The sequence below is a fragment of the Eretmochelys imbricata genome, chromosome 7, assembly GCF_965152235.1.
Source record: "Eretmochelys imbricata isolate rEreImb1 chromosome 7, rEreImb1.hap1, whole genome shotgun sequence".
Taxonomy (NCBI): Eukaryota; Metazoa; Chordata; order Testudines; family Cheloniidae; genus Eretmochelys; species Eretmochelys imbricata.
Window position 1 is genome coordinate 94,599,135 of NC_135578.1, and position 22,780 is coordinate 94,621,914.

General features: G+C 42.3%; 1 protein-coding gene across 4 annotated transcripts in view; it reads right to left on the minus strand.

The window, feature by feature from the left end:
* Window positions 1–22,780, minus strand: part of BTAF1 (B-TFIID TATA-box binding protein associated factor 1) — a 95,145-nt gene that overhangs the window by 32,488 nt on the left and 39,877 nt on the right. For 3 of the 4 annotated variants that reach the window (XR_013346703.1, XM_077822621.1, XM_077822620.1), the window contains exons 19-25: window positions 22,265–22,468; window positions 18,627–19,053; window positions 17,161–17,351; window positions 14,449–14,602; window positions 14,255–14,364; window positions 12,858–13,059; window positions 5,744–5,892 (exon numbers count right to left, since the gene is read on the minus strand). Coding sequence is in view for 3 of the 4 variants with exons in the window: in XM_077822621.1 (XP_077678747.1) it covers window positions 5,744–5,892; window positions 12,858–13,059; window positions 14,255–14,364; window positions 14,449–14,602; window positions 17,161–17,351; window positions 18,627–19,053; window positions 22,265–22,468 (1,437 nt within the window). In the remaining variant the exon portion in view is untranslated. The remainder of the gene's footprint in view (window positions 1–5,743; window positions 5,893–12,857; window positions 13,060–14,254; window positions 14,365–14,448; window positions 14,603–17,160; window positions 17,352–18,626; window positions 19,054–22,264; window positions 22,469–22,780) is intronic. The other variant, XM_077822622.1, reaches the window with a different exon arrangement.

Below are 22,780 nucleotides of genomic sequence, written 5' to 3' on the forward strand. Positions count from 1 at the left end.
CTTCCTGCTCAGGGAGTTTAGAGGTGAAGGATGGGGCAGCAGTTAAAGAGGCAGAAGTAGTCAAGTGAGAGTTCCCTCAAGGCATGAGAAACCACATTTGTTGTTTTGATTGGCTCTGTCCAGTGATCACATCACTCCTTTCCAACCTCTTTCATAAGCTTTTCCCCAAGCCCAACCGTTTCTTCACTGAAGGGATCTAAGTCAAACAGTTCTGAATATCTCTTATATTGTTGGCTTATTTGTTCTGAAAGCCCAGGTACATTTGGTGTCCAACATTCCCTAGGAATGTGCTTTTGGGCAGTCTTCCACATCAGGAGACAAATTCTTCATAGTGCTTATGTGTTGCATTAATATTACAGAGTGATTCATCTAATTCAGAGGGAAAGCCTTCCCAAATCAGAAAAAGGTAATACCTTAAGTTAAACTAAATCTTGTTGACAATTCTCAAAAGACTGCAATTCAGTGATTCATACATCACTGGTGAAAATCCAGTGTAAGTGAATTTTGAAAATTGTGTTTTATTACCATCTACTGGTGAAAAAAATAAGTTTCTCACAAACATAGCATTTTCTAGCCTACAACACTGGGGAAAACCCTAAAATATACAGAAATAAAAAGAGATTTAATGGTGTTAATGATAACTAAAAATCAAGATCAGATAAAACGGTTACCTACCTTTTGTAACTGTTGTCCTTTGAGATGTGCTGCTCATGTCTATTCCATTCTAGGTGTGTGCACACCCATGTGCACAGTTGTCAGAGACTTTTGATGTAGCCATATCTGTAGGGTCAGCTGCAGCGCCCCCTTGAGAGCTGTGCTCATGCATTGGTATATTGGGTGCGGCCAACCCTACACCCTCTCAGTTCCTTCTTGCCAGCAACTCTGACAGAGCGGTAGGAAGGCGGGTAATAGAATGGACATGAGCAACACATCTTGAAGAACAACAGTTACGAAAAGGTAGGTAACAGTTTTTTCTTCGAGTGCTTGCTCATTCCATTCTAGGTGACTCACAAGCAGTATCCTTGGAGGTGGGCTCAGAGTTCACAGTTTAGCAGCTTGTAATACTGCCCTACCAAAGACAGCTTTGTCCCAGGCCTGCTGGGTAAGTGCATAGTGGGACGTGCATGTATGGAGGGACGATCAGGTAGCTGCCCTATAGATGTCCTGGATAGGCACTTGGGCCAGAAAAGCTGCCAAAGAGGCCTGCACCCTGGTCGAGTGGGCAGTTACAATTGCCAGGAATGGCACTTTTGCCTGATTGTAGCAGCAGTGAATGCAGGTGGTGATCCACAAAGAAATTCTTTGAGCAGACACTGGGTGACCTTTCATCATCCTATCAGCCACTGAGACGAATTGCATCAACTTACAGAATGGCCTGGTGCTTTCAATGAAGGACAACTCCCTCCTGACGTCTAGGGAATGCAGCCTACGCTCTTCCTCCGACTTATGCGGCTTTAGAAGAAAAAAGAGCCAGGTAAGTAAGTGTCCTGGCCCATATGAAACGGAGAGACCACCTTGGGCAGGAAAGCAGGGTGTGGAGTCAGCTGGAGCTTGTCTTTGTAAAAGACCGTTTAGGGCAGTTCTGAGGTGAGCTCCCTAATCTCAGAGGCTGGGTGGGCAGATGTTACTGTAACCAGGAAAGGAGAAGGAGAGAGCAGGAAGCCAGAGGCTCAAAAATGGGGTCTTGTGAGCCGTTACAGCATCAGATTCAGGTCCCATGGAGGAACGGGATCCCTGACATGCGGGTAGAGGCGCTCAAGGCCCTTGAGGAACCTGGCAGTCATGTCCTGGGCGAAAACAGACCTTCCCTTGAGCAGCGGATAGAAAGCCGAGATAGCCGCCAAGTGGTCCTTGACAGATGAAAGGGACAGGCCTTGGAGACTGAGATGCAGAAGGTAGTCCAGGATTAACTGCAGTGAGGCTCACTCAGGCTGAATGCCTTTGTGCGAGGTCCAACAGGCGAACCGCTTCCATTTGGCCAGGTAGGTTGCTCTGGTGGACAGCTTTCTACTGTCCACTGACCTGTTGGACATCGACCGAGCACTGCGGCTCCTGAGCATTTAACCATGCAGGAGACTGCCATGGTTCTAGGATAGGAGGTCTGGCTTCAGCAGTAGCTGCAACGGAATGGCCAGGGAGAGGTTCAGGAACAAGCCAAACCAGTGCTGGTGTGGCCAAGCTGGCACTATGAGGATTACCTTTGCCCTGTCCTGCTTGATCTTCATGAAGACTCTGAATTAATGGTACTGGGGGGAAGGCGTAAAACAGAGCCCCCGACCACATGAGCAGAAAAGCATCTAAAAGGGAGCCTCTGTCGATCCAGAATTGAGCAGAAAAACATGGCATTTCCTGTTCTGTCTGGACGCAAACAGGTCCACCTGGGAGTTCCCCACTTGTGGAAGATGAAGCTGACCACTTCTGGAAGATGAAGCTGACCACTTCTGAATGGAGGGACCTCTTGTAGCAAGAAGGTCCTGCTGAGGCCATCTGCTTTGTGCTCGGGTGCACCCACAAAATGACTGCTTCTGGTCTCCTTGGTTCGGGGGGGGGGGGGAGGAGGGAGTCAGACTGAGCAGACTAGTGGGAAGATGATGGGTGTTGCTGCTTAGATCCCTTGGTCTCTGTCCTTCCTCTTGCAGGAACCCAACTGTGGAGTTCCCCAGGGCCTAGACTGCAAGGGTGCAGGAGGCAGAGGGCATAACAGCTTCCTGGCCTGCTGAGGAGTGTGAAGGCCCAAGGAGCAGAGGGTGGCCCAGGAGTCAAGTCTGTGAGCTCGGAGAAGAGCCACACCCCTTCAAACAGGAGGTCCTGAATAGTGGCCTGCATCTGCTGGGACAACCTGGACAACTGCAACCAGGAATGGCACCTCACGATCACCAACCATGGAGGTGACCACCCTAGCCACTGAGTCAGTAGCATCCCAGGCCATTTGGAGGGGCCCCCTCGCCACTGCTGTGCCCTTGTCCATCGAAGCAGTGAACTCCCGGGCTCGATCTTGTGGAAGGGCCTATTTGAATTTGTTAAGGGAATCTCACAGGTTAAAATTGTATCTGCCTAATAGGGCCTGGTGGTTAGACACCCGAAATTTCAGGCTTGCCATTGAATAAATCTTTCTGTCAAATAAGTCCAGTCTTTTGGCATCTTTTTTTTGGCGTGACACTGACTTGGCCCTTCCTGTCCCTTTCATTAACAGCAGACAACTAGTGATGTTGCTAGAGGGTATGGATACAGATATTCAAACCCCTCTTCAGGGATGTAATACTTCTTTTCCACCAACTTCAAAGGCGGCGGAATGGAGGTGGAGGTTTGCAACAGCGATTTTGCAATTTTAAGGACCCCTGGGTGGATGGGCAGTGCAACCCAGGCCACGGTGGAGGAGGATATAATGTTAAAGAGCTTGCCTGACACCGCCTCAATTTGTATGTTCAAATTAGTAGCCACCCTTGTAAGGAGGGCCTGGTGCTCCCTGAAGTCATCAGGAGGACTGCCTGTTTGGGAGGGACCCGCCACCACTTTGTCCGGTGACAACGACTGCACCACCTATGGAGGAGCAGGTTCCCCCCACCCTCTCTGGGGATGGCTTCTTAGGTGCTGGAGTTCAGTGAGCTCTCCCGGATTGGATTCGGTACCGTGTTCTGACTCCAGTGCTGGTGGTGCCAGGGCTGGTTTGTCTGAGGTGGCCCAGGAGGACTGGTGGGAAAATGGGACTGGCATTACTAGCACATTCGCACGGGTTCCAGTACGGCCATTGAGTGGGCCACTGTCCCTGCTGCCACGAGGTCCACACCAGTCTCACGCGTCAGTGGCGAATCACCCCTCCATGGCAAGGGGCTGAACTCCTGGTTTGACTTGGACCATTGCTCTTCTGGTGATCAGGGCGGAGCCATCGAGGCCTGAGTCTGCCAACTGATTCTGGTTGGCAGCCAGCAAGGCAAGGGTGAGGAACACCACCTGCCTGACAATCGATACTGGGGGGGAAGGGGACTGCTGTCATGACAAGTGGCCCCGGCCTCGCTGGGACCAACATCTGCGAGACCATCTGGGTGAAGGTGAGCTAGGTTGCGGCGATCTTTGATGGGAAGCTCATTGTTCCGGTGGTATGGGGACTGGTGCTGCAACTCCAGTGTCTCATGTCTCGTAGAGGAAGAGCTCGTTGAGGACCTGGGCCTTCTGGTCAGAGAGCTAGGATACTGTGCCAGGGTCCGAGGCCGTGGAGATGGAGCTCTGAGCCTGCGGTCCAGTGACAGAGGGTGTTCCACTGCCCTATGAGGCAGTACCATGATCAGCTTGCCCCTAGATGTCAGGGTCTTAGACGAGTCTGTCACCTGATGCAGCATCTGCGGTGCCAGTCGGCCTACTTGTTCTTTAGCTACCGGGGCTGCTTCGGGCAATGAGGGCTCTGGGAGAGACCAGGGTCCCCTACTTGTCTCTGGAGTTGGATCTCTGGCCAGGCTTTGGGGGGGGCGGGGGTGTCAGACCTCTATGGTACACCAATGAAGCCCCAGGGAGGGCACATGGCCTGACATAGGTCATTTGCCCAGAGCCCCTTTCCCTTCCAGTGCTGGGGGGCTCTTATTCTTTTGCCATTTCTTAGGCACCAGTGAGGGGGAATGGTGCCAGGCGGAGCACTTTGCACTGAAGCGCCAGCGTGGTATCCAAGTGGGAGGGCTCCGATGCAGGACGAATCGCAGCCTCCAACAGGAGGGCCCTCAAGCAGACACCCCGCTTCTTTTGAGTTCTAGGTAGAAAGTTTTTACAGATTCAACACTTGTCCTTTCTATGGGATTCCGCCAAACACTTAAAACAGCTGTGGGGGTGTGTGCGCGTGTGTGTGTCACTGTTAGGCATCAGCCTACTGCTCGATGAGCATGGTTTGAAGGTTTATACCTACAAACTATTTATACAAAAAAAGATAAACCAGTGGTTCTCAAACTGTGGGTTAGGACCCTAATATGGGTTGTGACCTTGTTTTAAGGGGGTTGCCAGGGCTGGTCTTAGACTTGCTGGGGCCCAAGCCCTAGCCCCTCACGCAGGGCCAAAGCCGAAGACTGGGGGCTTCAACTCTGGGCTGTGGTGATCAGGTTACAGGCCCTTTGCCTAGGTGGTGGGCCTCAGGCTTCAGTCCCTCCTCCTGGGGTTGTGCAGTAATTTTTGTTGTCAGAAGGGAGTTGTGGTGCAATGAAATTTGAGAACCCCGAGATAAACAAAGACTGTAAAGAACCGTTAATGCTCTTGCAATTTGCAAGACAAGGCGCTCCAACCAACCATCACGGGCGGTAAGAAGGAACTGAGAGGACATAGGGTCAGCAGTGCCTAATATACCGACGCATGAACAGGACACTCAAGGGGGCACCACAGCTGATCCTATGTATACCACTAAGGCAAAAGTCTCTGACAACTGTGCATGTGGGCACACACAAGCCTAGAATGGAATCAACATGAGCATGCACTTGAAGAAAAACTGGTTACTTCTTAAGGTGCCTGCAATATATTTAAAACTGTACTTGATCTTCATTTAGATTTTTCAGAGAGGTCAGCTAGGGATAAAGGACAATGTATACCATTCACTAGAATTTTATTTTCATTACTAGTATCTCATTTTTGCCCTTATATACACACAGGTGGCCCTCCTAGTGACTTCTATCTGAACTGAACCTATGTGAGAACTAAGTTGGTTCCCTGTGGCTAGTGAACAATAAGAGGACAAAGAACACACATGTATTCAAACATAACTCCAACTTACCTCAAGGGGCATTAGTCTAATTAGTGTTGCAAAGCACTGAGTAGCCATGAAACGTACACTGTCCGTCTGATCACTCATTCGACCCAAAACTGGGACCACTAGAAGGACAATATATGGAACAATACCAACATCTAGCTGTTCCATTACAGCTGTATTTGTTATTAAGGAAATATTTTAACCGGTTCAGTACCTGCTTTACACCACAAATGGTATATTTTGTACTTGCGATTAGTAGTCAAAACTTCAATCATATTCTGTACATCAGCAAAAAATTTGCATCATTAAGTCAACAGGAGTAGAATTTTATACAAATATATCGGGGGAGACAATTTCAGAAATGCATATATCAACTAGTTATTTAAGGATGACCCTCCTAGAAATGCTGCAATTCTTTGAAAGGAACACTGAAAAACAAAACAGAGGCTTCATCTCGCCAAAGGAGTTTCAAAATTAAAGTTCAAACTAAACAGAAATCATGCTGACATTTTAAGAAGTCAAATGTAGATTGACGTAGACTACACATCTCCGGGGGGTGGGGGTGGGGGTGGGGAGGAAGGAGAGCTCTTGCTGGGCAGCGTGGCTGGCTCTGGCATGGTAAGGGGGTGGGGGGCAGTCAGGGGACAGGGAGCAGTTGGATGGGACGGAGGTTCGGAGTGTGGTCAGGGAAAGGGGGGCTGGATAGGCGTGGGAATCCCGGGGGCCTGTCAAGGGGCAGGGGTGTGGATAGGGGTCGGGGCAGTCAGGGGACAGGAAGAAGGGGGGGCTGGATAGGGGGTGCGGTTCCCGGGGAGGGGGTCAGGGGACAAGGAGCAGGGGAGGGGTTGGATGGGTCGGGGATTCTGAGGCCAGGCAGTCAGGGGGTGGAGGCCAGGCTGTTTGAGGAAGCACAACCTTCCCTACCCAGCCCTCCATATAGTTTTGAAACCCTGATGTGGCCAAAAAGTTTGCCCACCCCTGGCATAGAGGGTTAGAAATTGGATCTTTATGAATTATCTGAAAAATACTGAAGTGGAGTGTTCGTGTGTACGATGTAGATTTTTAGCTGATAATGGACAGAATGCTTTGCTTTCGAAAGTAGAACTAGTATTCATCTTGGAAAATAATTGTAGCATTAATACTATTATTTAGGTGATAAACTTTGTTTTTGCAATATTTATGTGATCGGAATTAAGATTGCATATTTTCTGTTGAGGAGGCATATGAATTATGACTAATGGATCAGAGAGATATGGAGGAGAAAGCTAAATTATAATTGTGAATTGCAAGGTTTAGATGAGGTATAAACCATAAAAGAGGCAGAAAGTTGCTAGTTGTGTCCATCTATATCCCCAGTCACCACCACGAGCCTGGTCTCCCTCCCATCACTATGCTTCCCTACATATACAGCTTTTATCAATTATATAATATAATATAAATAAATAAAACCTAAATGTTTATATCGGAGGGAGGCATGGTGGGGAATGTGGATAGCGGAGTGGAGCTAGTGATGTATGGGAAAAATATTTGGGAGCAAACTGTGGGAAGCAAGGTGGTATGAGGGCACGGATGCAATGCAAGAGAGAAGAGTAAAGTGGACGCAGAGCTGCAGAGGGCTAGGTCATGTGTGGGCTGTGCATGAGGTAGATGGGAAACAAGTGGGGTGGAAGAGAGCTCCAACAAACTGGTTACGGTTCATCAGAATGTAGTATCTATCAGCTCCTCCTATGTCAGCTTAGTCCCCACATACTTTCTCAACCCCTTTGGCTCTCCCTGGTATTGCTGCATGGTGCACCAGAAGAGCTGATGGGGAAAGGTGGTAACAGGTGAGAGTTTAAGTTGATGTGAGGGACTGAATGACGATCTGCAGCTGTACAGATGTAGCCTAGATAGTTTTGATCAAGGCATCAGTACTTAAAAGCATTCCTCCATACTGCCTTATATCACCAGCACATCAGGCAGCAGCATCCAGGAATCAGAATTTCTACACAGAGGCACTGGTGCATTGAGGGTTCCCCTGGGTAGGTGACATGGCTGTTTAGCTAGAGAAATGCAAAGAAATCTGAACAGAATGACAAACTTCCAAAAGTTAGTAAACTTTTTCCTAAAAAATTAACTAGAAAATTCAATTTTGCAACAACTAAGGTAACTGGAGACCAAACAGAGGGATTTTAGCCTCCTGAAAATGCAAAATTTTAACGTGTGCTACACTACAGAGTTGCTTGTGACACCCCCATAATATTTTTTAAAAGTTTAACTAAAGTAGCACAAAAAAATTCTAGGCTGGACACACAATAGGACTAAAAAGGTCCTCCGACACTGAAAACTGCACAATCCAAAGATTTAATGTACCATTAGTGATAAGCACCAGCATACTGCTATTGCCAGAAATCTTCATGTTCTGTAGCAGATACTGCAGACTGTGATAGTGCATATCATTACTCAGACTAAGTGCTGAGTAACTCAAAATATGGAAATTACTGACACCATAAAAGGAGAAAAATGTCAAGCAGAAAAATAGGGTGGGTGGTCATAAACACACTACCAATTTTGTAAGATTTTGCATTCTGATTGAAACTATGAAGTAATAGCTCATTCTACTGGATACAGGCTAAAGTATCCTTCTGCTTCAGATCCAGAAATCACTGTTGGCTCATTTGCTCTGTTATTTCACATGCAAATAAATCAAGATAATTTGTTTATTTTCAGTCATTTGAAAGTGAAGCTTTCTTTGGTTCTGAGAAGTTTCTACCAGTCTTCAAGATGGTTCATACAATCATTTCAATCTTTAAAATGAAGACAAAAATAGTTACCTGCCTTCTCTGTTCAGTTAGGAGGTCATTTGCTTTGGTTAGATTAGAACTATTTTCTTTAAAAAGGCTCAGAGTAGTCTGGGCTTTTTCTATTAAAAATTTTTTCTCTGATATTACCAACGAAAGGAGAGATTACTTACCTACACGTCTTTGAGACATTTTGTCGCTATGGATGCTCCAATTCATACATGCATGCATGCCCACATGCCTTTGATCAGAGATTTTCAACAGCAGAATCCATGGGTTTGCACCTCTGCTCTACATCTCCTTGTGCTCTGGTCTGAAGATATGTAGGGAAGGGCAGACCCGCTGCTGCTCCAGTTCATTCTCTACCATGCAACTTGGTGAGAGACCAGGACTCAAAAGCAGAGGGGAAGAAGAGCAGCTAGTGGAGCACCCATAGGGACAAAGCACCTCAAAGAACTCCAGTTTCTGTACAGGTGAGTAACCTCTCCTTTGAGTAGTGGTCCCTATGGGTGAGCCACTTCAGGTGACTCCCTAGCAGTGCCCAGACTACTGAGTTAGGAGCTGGCAGGGTCTAGTACCGATTGGAAGACAGCCATCCCAAAGGCTGCATTTGCTTAGTGCTTGGAAAAATCAGGGGGTGGCCTTACAGATGTCTAAAACAGTAGCAGTTTTTAAGCAGAGCCATAGAGGGAAACCGTTCCCTAGTACAGTGGGCAGTCACCCTAGAAGAAAGGTGCCATGCAGAAGCTTCAGAGCATGACAGAATACAGCCCAAAACCCATTTAGACAGTCTTTGAGCAGATATATAGAAACAAAGAGCCTAGGGGAGGCTTTGGTACTATGGAGGCAGATGCCTATAGTTCTTCTAACATCCAGGATGCGAAGATCAGTTTCTTTCCTAGAACTGTGAGGTTTAGGGTAGAATAGCAACTGAATATTCTGATTAAATATGGCTGTATGAAAAGATCTAGGGTAGGAAACGAGGGTGTTGATGAAACGTCACTTTGTCCTGGCAGAAAAAACTGTGCAAGGTGGATCAGCCATAAGGGCGCCCAATTCCTCAAATCTCCTAGCCAAGGTGATTGCTGCTAAGCAGGAGGTCTTGAAAGATAAATGAAGCAGAGAGCAGCTCACCATGGGCTTGAAGAATGGTTTCATCAGAGCACTTGGGACAAAGTTGAATCCCAAGATGGTGCAGGCTCTCTGACAAAGAGAAAAGGCACATAAATGGGGTCCCAGACAGATTTTGCCGGGATCCTTCCACTGAGGGAGTTGAGAATCTTCTGCAGAATAGACACCCTCTTGGCCAAGCTGTGTTTGTTGGGTTCGTAGACTGTCCTGACCTAGGCTTGGAGATATTGCAAATCAACCCCAACATTTGTGGGACATAACAAATGTAACCTAACAGCTTACAGGCAGATCCAACCTATAGTTTGAGGACTCCTCTGAATGTCCAAGATTAGGTTGCTGAATCTGATGGCAAGAAAGCTCTAGTGGTTCTGGAATCAAGCGTAAATTTCTATAAACTTGATGCACTGGACTGGCATCAAGATAGACCATTCTAAATTCAGCCTCAAAGAGCAGAACAGGACCAGAGCCTTAAAGCCTGCAGACTGAACCTCTACAAGGGACCAGCCCCAGAGAAGCCAGTTGTCAAAGTAGACAGCTGCTGGCAAAACAAAAACGCAGAATCATGTATATGTAGGGCTGGAAGAAACCTTGAGAGCTCATCTAGTCCAGCCCATTGCACTGAGGCACGACCCAAGTAAAACTAGACTATCCCGGACAGGTGTTTGTCCAATCTGTTCTTAGAAACCTCCAATGATGGAGGTTCCATAACTGCCTTTGGAAGCCTATTCCAGTGCTACCATCCTGATAAAGTTTTTCCTAATATCTAACCTAAATCTCCCTTCCTGCAGTTTAAGCTGATTACTTATTGTCCTATCTTCAGTGGACAGGGAGAACAGATCACTGTTTCTCTTTAAAATTGCCCTCAACGTATTTGAAGACTTATCAGGTCCCTGGTCCCCATTCCCTCTGTCTTCTTTTCTCAAGACTAAACATGCCCAGTTTTTAAAATTTTCCTTGTAAGGTGAGGTTCTCTAAATCATTTTCATTGCTCTCTTCCAGATTCTCTCCAATTTATCCTCACCTTTCCTAAAATGTGGTACCCAGAACTAGCTCAAGTGCTGTGTTGGAGGCCTCCCCAGTGCCGAGTAGAGCAGACAATTACCTCCAATATCTTATGACTGACACTCATGTTAATGCTAATGCCATTCTGGAGTGTCTTTTTCATAACTGCATCACACCGCTGGCTCATATTCAATTTGTGATGCACTATACCTCCCACGTCCTTTTCCGTAGTACTACCACCAAGGCAGTTATTCCCCATTTGTAGTTGTGCATTTGATTTTTCCTCAAATGTAGTACACATTGCACTTGTCTTTCTTCTTGATTATTTCAGACTAATTCATCAAAGTCATTCTGAATTCTAATACTGTCCTCCAAAGTGCTAGCAACCCCCTCCCCCACCTTGGGGTCATCCACAAATTTTTATAAGCATACTGTCTACTCCATTATTCAACTCAAATAATGAAAACATTGACTAGTACCGTACCCATGACTAGGGCCCTACCGAATTTTTCATGGCCATGAAAAATGCATCATGGACTACGAAATCTGGTCTTGTGTGTGCTTTTATCCTATACTGTACAGATTTCACGGGGGAGACCAGCATTTCTCAACCTGGGAGTCCTGACCAAAAAGGGAGTTGTGGTGGGGTTGGGGTGGTCCGCAAGGATTTTAGGGGGGTCGTGGTATTGCCACCCTTATTTCTATGCTGCCTTCAGAGCTAGGCAGCCAGAGAGCAGTGGCTATTGGCCAGATGCCTAGCTCTGAAAGCAATGCCCCACCAGCAGCATTACAGAAGTAAGAGTGACGATTCCATACCAGGCCATCCTCACTTCTGCGCTGCTGCTAGAGGTGGCTTTGCCTTCAGAGCTGGGCTCCTGGCTAGAAGCCACTGCCCTCCAGCTGCCCAGCTCTGAAAGCAGTGCTGCAGCCAGCGGCTGCGCCGGAGTAAGAATAGCAGTACTACGACCTCCACCCCCTGCAACAACCTTGTGACCACCACACAACTCCTTTTTGAATCAGGATCCCTACAATTACAACACTGAAATTATACATTTAAATGTCTGAACTCATGAAATTTATGATTTTTAAAATCCTATGACAGTGAAATTGACCAAAATGGAATGTGAATTTGGTAGGGCCCTACCTATGTCAGACCCCTGTAGGGCCCCACTAGATATGGCCTCCCAGCTGAACAACGGATCATTGATAACTACGCTTTGAGTATGGTCATTCAACAGTTATGGACCCACTTTACAGTAATTTCATCTAACTAAGAGACACCACAAGGCTCTGTCTCAGGCTACAGGTGGTTGAAAAGGAACTGAAGCAGGAGTGAGTCTGCCCTTTCCTATAAACTCTCAGATTGAAGCTTGAGGATGTATAGGGCGCGGGCTTGGACCTGTAAACACTGCCATAAAAAATTTCCAATCAAAGGTGCATGGGCATTCATGCATCTGAAGAAAAGCACCCACAGGGAAAAGCACTTGAAGAAGAACGCTGCATTTGTTGTTCCAACTTCTATTATCACTACAAATCCTGCATTTTGGGACAAATAATTTAACACACATATTTACCAGATTTCAAAAAAGACAAAAAACACTGAAGGTATCACAACTGTTCGGGTATATAGGACAGAGAGCTGTCTTACATATGAAGACAGACATGAAATAAAAGGGGTATATGAACAACCCTTTGTACATATTGTTTGCAACGTGGGAATTGCCACATTGGATCACATCAGTAAGTCAGAGTCTGGAATCCTGCCTCTAACAGGGACAGATGCTTCAGAAGTACCCTAGGCAGTTAGTGGTTGGCTAATGTCCTAAGCAAGGATGTTTAAATAACTCTCCAAGTTCTTAAGGTTAGATATTATCCACTTAATAGGTTTAATTTTTTTGATAGTCCTATTTAGCTATGGGCCTTGATGGTAATCTGCCACAGATTCATTACATGATATGCATACAATTTTATCATTTTAAAAACTTGCCGCCTTTCAGTTTTCATTGGAAAGATAATCCTGCAATTCTCTTTCACACTATCTCCACTAAAACCTCAACAGGAGCAAAAAAGCTCATCTGATGGGCAACTTAAGTGATCCAACCGGAAGCCCAGCATCCTACACTAGGAGGATAAAACAAAATTTTACTTTTATTTTCTACTTTTCACACTACAGAAATTGTATTTTTTGCTAATCACACAATTTTAGATAATACAAGCAAGGATACAAGCAAGCGCTTCAATTGCACCCTCTTGTTTGGTATTGTCATCTATTGCTCCCAGCCATGGAATAACCTTCTCTAACAAAATATTCATTGTATCCATGGTAGCTATTTTGCTCATAACACCTACACAACGAGCAACCATGTGTCTCACTGCAGTGCTTGGATGCTGAAGGCACACATAAAGATGAGGCAAATGCTGTATCAACTGAAAAGAAAAAAAAAAAAAGTCAGATTTTTATATTGCATATAAATATATTTATTTTATCAATTATTGTATCCTAGTCAATACCATAAGGATACCCAGATTAAGACTTCTGAATGCAGAGAGGTCTGAGAAAAAAACAGTATACTGCCCATACAAACATAATGTAAGACTAATTTACTTGCACCTGGAACAAGGGATATTCTCCAGCACAGTAAGAAGTCAATTAGCAAAGCAAGACAGATGTATGAAGTTCTTAAACCTGAATTTAAAATCTAAGCACTCTACAGATAGGAAAGAAGTTTCAAACTGAAAAAGCATCATCTCAATCTGTGAGAGTTAAGTGCTCAGAACTTTTGAAAAAAAAATAAAAAAAAAATAAAAAAAAGTGCTTACATATAGAATTAGGAAACTAACTTGAGGCTCTTTTTTAAAATCTTGGCATTTAAGTTCAGAAGAGTCTTTTCAGTTAGTCATTTTCTTCCTTGCTGACTATACAGGGAAATATTGGACCACATTCTATCCCAGTCATAATTGTATTGACCACCCTTCTTTCCACTTTAAATCATTTCACATTCCTGAGTCAACTACAGCAACTGCTTATTCAGAAAAGTAGAATTAGGAAAATATATTATATTTGTACCTATACTTTAATGCAGTTTAACAGCAAAGAAGAGACAGGCCCATATGACCAGTCAGCTCCCCACAAACAATTTGGAAACCTCTGAACCAGAACAAAATACATTTAAATTCAAGGAGCTTACTGTTGTCTTTAAAACAATGTAAACTGCACTGTAGCTTGAATTTCAGATATTACCAACAACTACATTTCCAAATGGCTTTCCTCCCTCTTTATAGATGATATATGAAAAAATAAGATATTTTGATTTTCTTGACCTATCCTGCACCTTGTAGATAAAACAAATATGGAATTGAACTATATTTAAAAAGGCGCATGGCATAAAGAAGGGATAGAACATGTAGCTTTCATATCTAGAAGCTAAATAAAAAAAATGCAGGAGGCGGTCTCTTTTCTTAAGGAGACTAATATAAGTGATCTGAAGACAGTACACAAGTAACCTAATAGCAATACAACTATATAAAGAACTGAAGTATTGTAAAAAAGTACAACAAACAATGGCAATGAATGCAAATTGTTTGGTCAGGAAATCACTTTGGAGTAGAACATGCTAATTACCAAAGGGTGAAGCTGAATGTCCATTGACGCTGCTGTTGTTTCAAACACCTGTAGAGAATTGACCAACTCCTGAGCAGACACATCTCCCTTTTCCAATAAGGATTTCCGATCTGTTAAAAACAAACAGATGTCCAGTTTCAGATAACACACATGCTATAACAAAAAAACAAGAACATAATAAGAAGTGTACATACCAAAACTGTTTAGGTTAATATTATTTCTTAGTGGACCAACCATAGCATCCCAGAGATGTGGCAATCCTATTACCATTTCAGCACCGAAATGTTTAGCTATAGTAGATAAGGCAAATTCAGCTCCTCTCCTCTGTACAATATATGGCTTCTGAGCCTAGAATTAAAATATGGTTGAGGGAATAAGTAGATTAAAGGAATTTAAAAATGAAGCAAAGCTTGTTACATTCAAGCAAGGTTTAAGTGTTAAACAAATCTGCAAATTGCACAAAAAAAATAAAATTAAGAATGTCCTTCCCTGGCTCAAACTTAAACAAATTTGATTGCATAACCAATATTATACACTACTGTTCATCAAGGGGAAGACTCAGGGCTTGTCTACATGACGAAAAGCCTGGAATAGCTAGTGCATGCTAGCTACTCTGCATGAACGCCTCATGTGGAGACTCTTATTGTGCACTAAGAGTGCCCTGTCCAATTATTATAAGCTTATACTCTTTAGAAATGTATTAAGTTAAACCACACAAAGCCATTGTTAATGCACAGAAAGTGTCTCCACACAGGAAGTTCATGAAGAATAGCTACTGGCTCTAAATTCACCCCCTAACCTGATGCTCATTAACTTCCCCACGTAGACAAGCTCTCAGAGTCTTATCAGAGCTTGCTGCACCTTTGGTGGTAGAAGATACTGAAGGACAGTTGGGGGATGCTCCAACTTTTATACCTTTGGAATCCTGTACCAATAGAAAGGGAAGTAACTTCTGTGATTATTGCTCTCTGGAAGTTCACAGTACAGGCACTTACATTCTTTACAAGCGGTATTATGCAGGAGGGCAAACTGAACTATTTATAGTTCCTATGCAGCATCCAGTTAGCAGTTCCTTGTGTTTTAGCTCCCAATTTAACAAGGTAGTTAAGCATATGCATAACTCTAAGCAGGGGAGTAGTCCTACTGAAGTCAAGGGGACTACTCACCTGCTTAAAGTTATGCATGTGTTTAACTACCTTGCTGAATCAGGGCCATAACTGCTTATGAAATTTGTTAGTCTCTAAGGTGCCACAAGTACCCCTTTTCTTTTTGCAAATACAGACTAATACGGCTGCTACGCTGAAACCTATGAATTTTGAGTTACAATATAATAGATTCTGCCAGACTTACTCATGTTAAGTACTTAATGTTAAGCACTTAAGTCCTAGTGGAGCAAATGGGGCTCTTTGAACAGTAAGCATAGCAGAAAATACATCTTACTTTTGGAAATATCCAGTTGAAGTTCATACTTTGGATCTGTCTACACTAAGGAGTTTTAGAAGAAAAATCTGCACTGATGGGAACCAAAGCATAGACAAGGCTCTGCCATGTATACTTGTAGAGCAGGTTTTTTTTATAAAAATAAATAAAAGATTCCCCCTATGTTTTCCACTAAGATTCCCTAGTGTAAATGCATCTCTTGAGTTTCAGAGCCACACAATAAGTTATTTGGCATTATAGAAACTTCATTTTTTCCCCTCAGAGAAAACACAGCAAGCATCTCTTCCCCACAAAATACCTCAGAGAACAGCTTCCTCTTTTTATTGAGCATACAGAACTAATTTCATGCCATTTCCAGTTTACTGGTTGGAGTTACTCATAAAATATGAATTTATTTTCATGGTTTATGAACTTATAATCTAGAAAAACTTAAGCTTCTGCAGAAGATATCCAGTTCAACTTTTAAAATATCAAAAAGGAAGCACATTGTAAATAATTAAGTGAATTAATTTACAAAAAGGCATGTATGTAGAACGTTTGTAAGGGAACTAAGTAATGTGTAATTACAAAGCCAAGTTATCATCTCTGACAACTTCCACATTCAAGCTAAAAGTTAGTGATGAGTAAGAAAGAAAGATTTTTTGTCATTTAACCATGGTGACCTTACCTTAGAAATGATATTTTTCAAATGAATTTACACTAGTCTATTGTATGAAGCAGATCAGTTCTAAATTTTTTCTTTGATTTGCTAGGTGGCCAGTTGTTTGAAGACTAGCTATTATTCATATAGATTACATGTATCAGTCTAACACTACTTTCTACTGGGTCCCCCAAAGCAATACTAAATACAAATTTACACAGTAAATAATGGCTTAAAATAAAATTGTTTAGAAGTAGATTTTAATGTGAATAAGGTATTAATGGGATGCTTTCAGATTCTTTAATTCAACTAGTTAATACAACACTTGCAAAAATAATTGACACATTACAAATGTGAAATTCAGAGATACTTAAAAAGTCTTCGGGTTCTGTCTCAAATTTCTGTAATACATATTGAGCAGTCTTCTGTCCCTCCCCCCAACGTAGACACCAGGGAGAGGGCACACTTTTAATGTAGTACTCGAGAATTTAATTCTGCATGTCCCATTTACATGAATAGCTATTTTACTCAGGACTAAATGTTTCCCTTTAGAATTAGTTTATTTTAAGTTTAATACCACTACAGATATTTAATTCTTCCTCTATTTGAACATAAATTCTTCATGCTGCTTACAACATAAAAAAGTAAACATGGACTCAGTTTTTAATTAAGAAAAACTATTACGCCATCCTTTGTGTAACTCCATTGACTGAAATACAGCTACATTTAGAAGAACATGTCTTATTAAGTATAATGATAATCAATAATCTAGCTCTTTAAAAAAAAAAAACAACACACAAAAAAAAAAAAAACCCAACTTATTTACCTCATCAAGTTCTGTGGTGAGGTTTCCACTACTGCCTGTTGGAAGGTCTGCAATTTGGGCTTTTGGAGCCTTTGGTGTAGGACCTCGCCTACTTGTGATGGCAAAAGCAGCTTTCTGATGTCTATACAGAGTAATTATTCCTCTGTGCTTGGTGACAGTATGGTGCATCCCATCTCTCTCAGAGTTGGGTCCTATAAGAGGATAAAGTTGACAATCTACTTTAAAATACAGTACCAGAAATGGGTGGCAGTGGTAACAATCTCAACTTGCTTTACAAAGAAGGGTAAATATCATTTTGTGGATAATGAAAAGAGGTGATTTGACTTGCACCAGATCACACCGTGGGTCAGTGAGAGCCAGGAATGGAAGCCACACCTCCCTAATTAGGGTGTGCCTAGTCCACTGGGCTACTCTGGAGAGAAACCACACACTAGTAGTGAGCAAGTAGTTCATAGTAAAATTGAATGTATAATTGCAAGAATTTAAGGAAAGCAGCTCATCAGACCAAAATTATTGTGATGCACACTCACTCCCCCATCTGTTTGTAGAGACTCGGAAGAATTTTACCCTGAAATTTAAGATGGGAAATATACTTTGGGCACCCACAGATCTAAAGGAAGAATTAATATAGATGTGGTTAACTAGCATTACTTTTTCAGTTACTTTTCCAGTAGTAGGAGTGGTATTAAAAAGATTAACCAACCACATTTTTAGGTTTCATCAGATATGTGAGTACCATATATGTATGTGGTACGTGGAATTTACTTCAGAAGTACTTTACTTCCAATTCTAAACACACATACAAAAGGACATAAAATGTTAGTCAAGTCACAATAAATTTAATATTTCAAAAATTTTGTTTCTTAAAGTTTAGGATTCAGGATTGTTCATCTGAGAGGTAGAGATTTACTTTTCAGCCACAAGAATGGAAAAGCATTAATTTTCAGGACTATATTTGCAGGGTCTGATTTTTTCCGTTAACATCATTACATGTATTTGTGAACATTTAATTTTCAGTTGTCTTATGATTAGACTGCAGAACTACAGCATGCAACCACATTAGGTTTATTCTATGTAAAATTGTACTAGCAATATTATTCTAAACAGAATAGTAACACATCCCTCATTTCCACATAGCATCATACTTCTGCTCCATGAAACATTTCAATTTAAAAACCATCCCAGGAGTCCGTTTTTTTGTTGTGTTTTAAAAAGTCTTCCACAGAAAAACTTCCAGAAAATTCACTAAGACCAATTCTTGAGCTACAGTGCTATGTTCAAAAAATAAATGTACATAGCTACTAATTTTTCAGACATCTCCTACAGTTCTAACAAGAAGTTAAAACAGCTGATTGATTTTAAATACATAAGTAGAACACTCATGTAGATATCTACTATATAAAAACAACAAATATTTCGTTTATGCAATTTTTTTCAAAAAACTGACACAGACTTCGACAATATACCTTTAGAGTTTTCATGGCTGCTTTGAGGTTGTGCAGGACATGCTGCTAAGGGAGTAAGATGTGGGTCCACACAGAGAGAGTTGCAGAGATTTTTTATGATCTTAGAGTTGGGGCATGGAGATCTTGATGTACACTGTTGAAGTAACTTAGCTACGCACAAAGCTGCATAGTTTTGTACCAGTATGTTCTCTTCTTTTTTGACAGTTTCCATTAAAGGTTTTATGACAGGATTTAGTTTTTCTGGAAGTTGTTGTAAGCTCACAACAGCACATGCAGCAAAAGTATGGACTCGCAGCTGTAACACTTGCCATTCCTGGTTTGTTTCCGTAACCGTCATTTGGACTTGTTGTCGTTTACTGTCCAATTGTTGTAAAATATTAGGATTTAAATTAAAAGCTGATGTAACTTCATTGAAAACAGTAGTAACCTAATGAAAAGAAAACTAGAGTTAAAACCAATTTGTGCTTATAGCACAACCAGATTTCCTCTAAAAAAGAGGAGGTGGGGTTTGTGCATGATGAAAGAAATACTGGGTTAAAGACACAGGTGATCACACTTTCATTTCAACTTTAACACTGAGTGAAATTCTGGCCCCAGTGAAGCCAATGGGAGCTTTGCTTAAAATGTCTGCCCCCCCCCCTTTTTTTTTTAAAATGGGGAATAAAAAGTACTAGCTGGTACCTATGAATTGGGATTCCCACTACACATACACCATGTCAAAATACATTTTACATCCTGATTGAAGCTTTCTGTAGAATATTTAATGTGGCCCAGTTTTTTTCTTCTTCTATTTTCTTCTGTTTGACATTTCTTCTCTTCCCCCCACCCCTGATGAGTGCGTTTTACCTTACATCCCTCCAGTAGACTACCTTTCCTTCTCCCTTTCTAAATATCTCCCATCATTAATTTCTTTGTCTCTCCTCACTTTTGTTAATCATTCCATAATTTCTTTCCATTCATGCCCACAGCTCCCTTTGCCCTGCTTTCCGCCAGCTTGCAGGACCCCCCTCCCACTATTCCTCATCTGGGACACAGATAAATGGTTAGAAGGATATCACATAAGTCCTGATTCCAAAGAGTGTTCTTCAGTATCTGCCTAACTCCTGTTAGTCAATTTTGCAGCAAGACCCAGATGACTGGCAAACTGGCAAGTCACTGAAGCTTGGGGGAGAGTCTGGGAATTCTCTATATTTAAGTTGTCCTGTGCCCAGCCAGAAATAGCTAGACATTCTATGGATTACCAGCATGGGGGTCTGAGAAAAAGAGACAGGCAAGAAGAGCTGTGCTGTCCAGCATACTGGGGCAAGACGTGCAATGCTACAGAGTCATGTGGAAGTTGAGCTGCTCCTCAGCTGACTTTGTAATAAAAGGATTGCAGTGCTCATGGACACTCAAGATCTTTGGATTTGACATGGGCCTTATGTCTGCTGTTCAGCAAATGCTGATTGATCTCACTACCCTGAAACTTGCTCCAGGCACACAGGTGGGTAGAGAGCAAGAGGAAATCTGGTAGGGACACTGCTGCACCTACTCTGTGGTACGGAGCTCATTACTAGATGAAAATACTAACATTGTTAGTAATGAGACAGCATGCACAAGTGTTCACTAAATATTTGTGCTGCATTTGTAGAGAAGCAGAATGATATATTCATATCATGGAGAATGATGCAATACTTTCCTGTTCATTAGTAACTAAGGAGGGTTAGACAACCTCTGCTAGGGATAAGTGTTTTTAAATCATCAGGCCTAGAAAACTTGCACCCAAGAGTCGACTGAGGAGATCCGATTGCTGACCTTTATTTTTAATACATCTTGGAATACCAGAAAAATTCCAGAAGCCTGGAAGAGTGCCAATGTGGTGCCAATATTAAAAAAGGCAAACAAAAAACTGAAGACTCGGGTAGGTACAGGCTAGTTAGCTGGACATTAATCCAGGGAAAAATAATGAACAAGTGGATATGGTATTCAATTGAAAGATTAAGGATGGAAATATAATTAATGCCATTCAACTTTGTTTTATGGAAAAAAAGCCTTGTCAAATGCACCCGATTTCACTCTTTGAGATTACAAGTTTGGTTGATAAAGGTAACAGTGTAGATTTAATATACCTTGATTTAGTATTGCACTACATTCTGAATAAGAAGTTAGCATAACAAAATAATCACTAAGACACAGGTTAAATGGATTAAGAACTATCTGGTAGGTCTCAAAAAGTAGTTGTCAATGGGAAATCATCATCATATAGACATGTTTCTAATGAGGTTCTTCAGGTATCTGTTTGAGCCTAAAATACTATTCACATTTTTGTCAGTGATCTGGAAGCAACTATAAAATCACTGCTGATAAAATTTGTGGATAATATTTATCACTGCGTGATCATTGTAATGAGGACAGGTTAGTCACACAGAGCAAGCCGATCACTTGGTAATCTGCATCCTTTCACAGAGAATGAGTTTTAATACAGCCAAATGCAAAGTTCCTGGATGCATGTCACATCTACAGAATGGGAGACTGTATCCTGGAAAGCAATAATTCTGAAGAGGATTTAGGAGTCATAGTGGACAAGCAACAATATGAGCTCCCCGCATGACACTGTGGCATGATAGTAGGAAAGTGTGGGTCAGAGATATCCTTGACGGTGACCATAGTATTAAGGGCTGAACCAGTCTTTGTAAGTTTATAGATGAAGCCTGAGATCAAGCAGTACCGGCTAGTTTGTCCACTGCACTACTAGATAATCCAGCTCAGAGATACAGAACAGGTCCCATGCTGCTGGATAGCCCTCCAGTGTCATCAGTACCAAGATATTTTTTGCATTGAAGGGGTTGGTACAGAAGTGGGTGGCTGGCCTCAGTGATCATTAAGGAAAAGAAGAGGTGTGTAGTGGGGAGCATTTCTTCCCAGAAGAAGCTTTATTTTGTCCCATCCTCCACCTCATCCTTCTGCTTGTTCACTGGAGAATGGTTATGGGGACCTCAACCTTCTAGACAAGCACGGCTCCTTCAAGGAATGTGATCCGTGCGCCTTCCTCAGCACCAGAGAAGGGGAATCGGTGCCAACTCTCCACAATATCTGGAAGGACACTCCTAAAGGACAGTAAGAAGGAACTGTGGAGAATCTGGAGCAGCTTCTTCCTTTATACCATCATGTAGAGGGCACATGTACCACCCTGATGGATTCTGCTAAGGGAAAAATCTCTGGCTCTGGTGCACTGGGTGTGCACACACCTAAGGTGGAATGAACATATGCGATCACAAAGAAAAATTACCCTTCCCACGAAACCTGGATTTGCATATTTCCTATCAGCCTCAATTAACATTTGACTGCATAAGTGTTTTTTAAAGCATTGACCTAAAAGGATGTTGATAGCGAATCCAGTAGTTGGGTTTAAAATGGTGCCTCTATAATTCTGTAAGATATATATTTCAATGGAAAAATATCATGCTGCTAATCTTTTGGCTCATCTTCTTCTGTGCACATATAATGAACATCCATTTCTTATCTTATGCCAGAAAAAGCAACAATTCAAGTCACAATATATGTATTGACTTCTGAAAAGCATTGCAATTCTTCAGCATTATTATACAGCACATTGAAAATTAGGACTAGAAACTACCTCTTAATTCAGATTTACTCACCAGTTCGTTAGCTTGATCTATTGTAAATACACTGTAGTTTACTCTGTTCCCAATGTCAATGTGTGCATCAGCTAGTGATGAAATGAGTTGTTTACATTCATTCTGCATTCGTGTAAAAGGAACAGCAATTTCATCATAATAAAGGTGCTCAGAAAGGACTCCAAGTAAGCGTGGCTGCACAGAAAGGGCTACAGCTTTACATTCCTAAAACAGAACAAGCCAATCAATTCAGATCTTCAAGTGTTCAAACTGGTTATTTTGTTCAATTAAGATGAAGGAACACAACTCAACTTCGCTAATTAGATGTTCCTGAACAAAACATTTAAAGCTTTTAACACAGCAAGACTTAAAAGCGACAAAAATGAAGATGTGCACACAAACTTCCGTATACCATGAAAACACCTAATGGTCCCAACATTTTATAAAAATTAAGCATTCATCAGTACTGTATTAATGGAAAAGTTTTTCCAAGTAGGTTTAACACCCAATTTTACATGGATGGAGTATAACTTACTA